The 1664-nt window shown below is 51.3% G+C and overlaps 1 protein-coding gene across 1 annotated transcript; it reads right to left on the bottom strand.

Moving 5' to 3' along the window:
• Positions 1-486: 486 nt before the first annotated feature.
• LOC124698083 (thiosulfate sulfurtransferase 16, chloroplastic-like) lies at positions 487-1354 on the bottom strand. Its single transcript, XM_047230606.1, has 2 exons — positions 944-1354; positions 487-832 (listed from the first exon to the last, which is right to left on the bottom strand). The coding sequence occupies exons 1-2, from the start codon at positions 1271-1273 to the stop codon at positions 746-748; spliced, it is 417 nt and encodes a 138-aa protein (XP_047086562.1). The 5' UTR covers positions 1274-1354; the 3' UTR covers positions 487-745.
• Between the last annotated feature and the right edge of the window lie 310 nt (positions 1355-1664).

The following is a 1664-nucleotide window of genomic DNA, read 5'->3' as shown; positions in this document are numbered from 1 at the left end:
TCTCTTTCCTTGTGATAGCCATCGTGCTTGAAGTACATATATCTTGCTATCACTTGTGCTACATATATCTTGTGCCTATCTTGCTTAGCTCTAGTTGCCATTGTCACACTTAGTTGAGCTTAGCATATTTAGGGTTTGTCCTTGTAAACTAAACATTAGTTTAATTCCGCATTCTTACAAGACAAATCCGCAAGAGTTTGTAATTGCCTATTCACCCCCCCTCTAGGCGACATCTCGATCTTTCTGCGCCGCGCCGCGTGAGAAGGAGAGAGCGCCCGCGACGCTACAGAAGGAGGGCGGCGACGTCGCGCGCCAGGAGATGGCATGGGGCGGAGCCGCGGAGGGGGAGCGGCGTCGGGAGGCGGTCGACGACGACGAGAACGAGGGCGAGCAAGAGAACGCGAGCAAGTCGCGTGTCGCGAGGAAAAGGTCTCAGGAAAATATCAAGGGGGTTTTCGGAAAATGTACGGTGCGACACCTAATACGTGACGGAGGGAGTAATATTTTTCTCTTTTCTTTTATAATCACTCAACCAAACTGGTAACAAATCAACTTTACTTGCATACAATTTTTTCGCAAGATATATTCTCAAAGAAGATAAATCACTATCTGAACTGAGAACGGTTACTTTTGTTACTTTCCGTTTCTTTTCTTCGAATTTCCCGTTCTTCATGTTGAGGCTGACGATGGATCTGCCTAACATGACGTACTTACTCCTGATAATTAATGAGCTGATGTCTGGTTGTTACTGATTGTAAGCTGTTGGCTGCGGATTCGCACTTTTGAGCAGAGAGAGGTAGCCACCTTGCAGGTTCTTCACGTTCTTGAATCCCTGCAACCAAAATTCAGAGTAAATATCTTCAATAATCGAGCATAGCTTTGGATATGTCACCTCGATCAATCTGCAGTAACTACTTAGTGAGTGAGTGATGAAACAACGTACGGCGTTCATGAGGTCGGCGGCGGCGAGGCTGGAGCGGACTCCCTGCCGGCAGCCGACGAGGAGGCGGTCCCCCTTGGCGTGGAGCGCTGCGACCTGCTCCACGAAGTGCGGGTTCCGCTCCGGCCTGCCGCGCGGTGCGACGGAGAGGTAGTAGGGCACGTTGCGCGCGCCGGCGACGTGGCCCGCGTCGAAGTCCTCCCACATCCGCACGTCGATGTAGCCGTACTGGCCCGAGGCAAGCAGCGCGCACGCCGCCTCCGTGTCCACGCTCTCTACCAAATTCTTGGCCTTCTCGCCGCCGGTGGTGCTGGGAATTCTCAGGGAGCCCATGGAGATGTGGAGAGGGTCTGGCTGGGTGGTGTGTTTGGCTCCGGGGGCTGTGGAGGGAGAGAGAGAGGTGGGTTGTCTGCCTGCCGGCGTGTGTTTTTATAGGAAACGGCTGCCATGGCAGCGATCGATACGAGAGTCGCGCCCGGGTAGCCGCATCCATCACTTTCTCCCATGGCATAAATAAAGTCTCCTCCTTCTCATTCCTTCGTGTCGGCCCTATCTTCTTCGTCTTCTACGGAGTAAAATACTACACGCTTCCTCCTGTATTTTCTATGAAAATGCCAACTACATTCTGTATTCTCCTTGAAACAACAAGTTTGCATATTTCCTTTTGCTTCCTCCTAGCTAATTAAGATTCTTAGTGACAAGTGGCCATGCTCTATAGACATCA

Source organism: Lolium rigidum, chromosome 3, assembly GCF_022539505.1.
Source record: "Lolium rigidum isolate FL_2022 chromosome 3, APGP_CSIRO_Lrig_0.1, whole genome shotgun sequence".
NCBI lineage: Eukaryota > Viridiplantae > Streptophyta > Magnoliopsida > Poales > Poaceae > Lolium > Lolium rigidum.
This window is presented reverse-complemented; position numbering and strand designations above follow the sequence as displayed.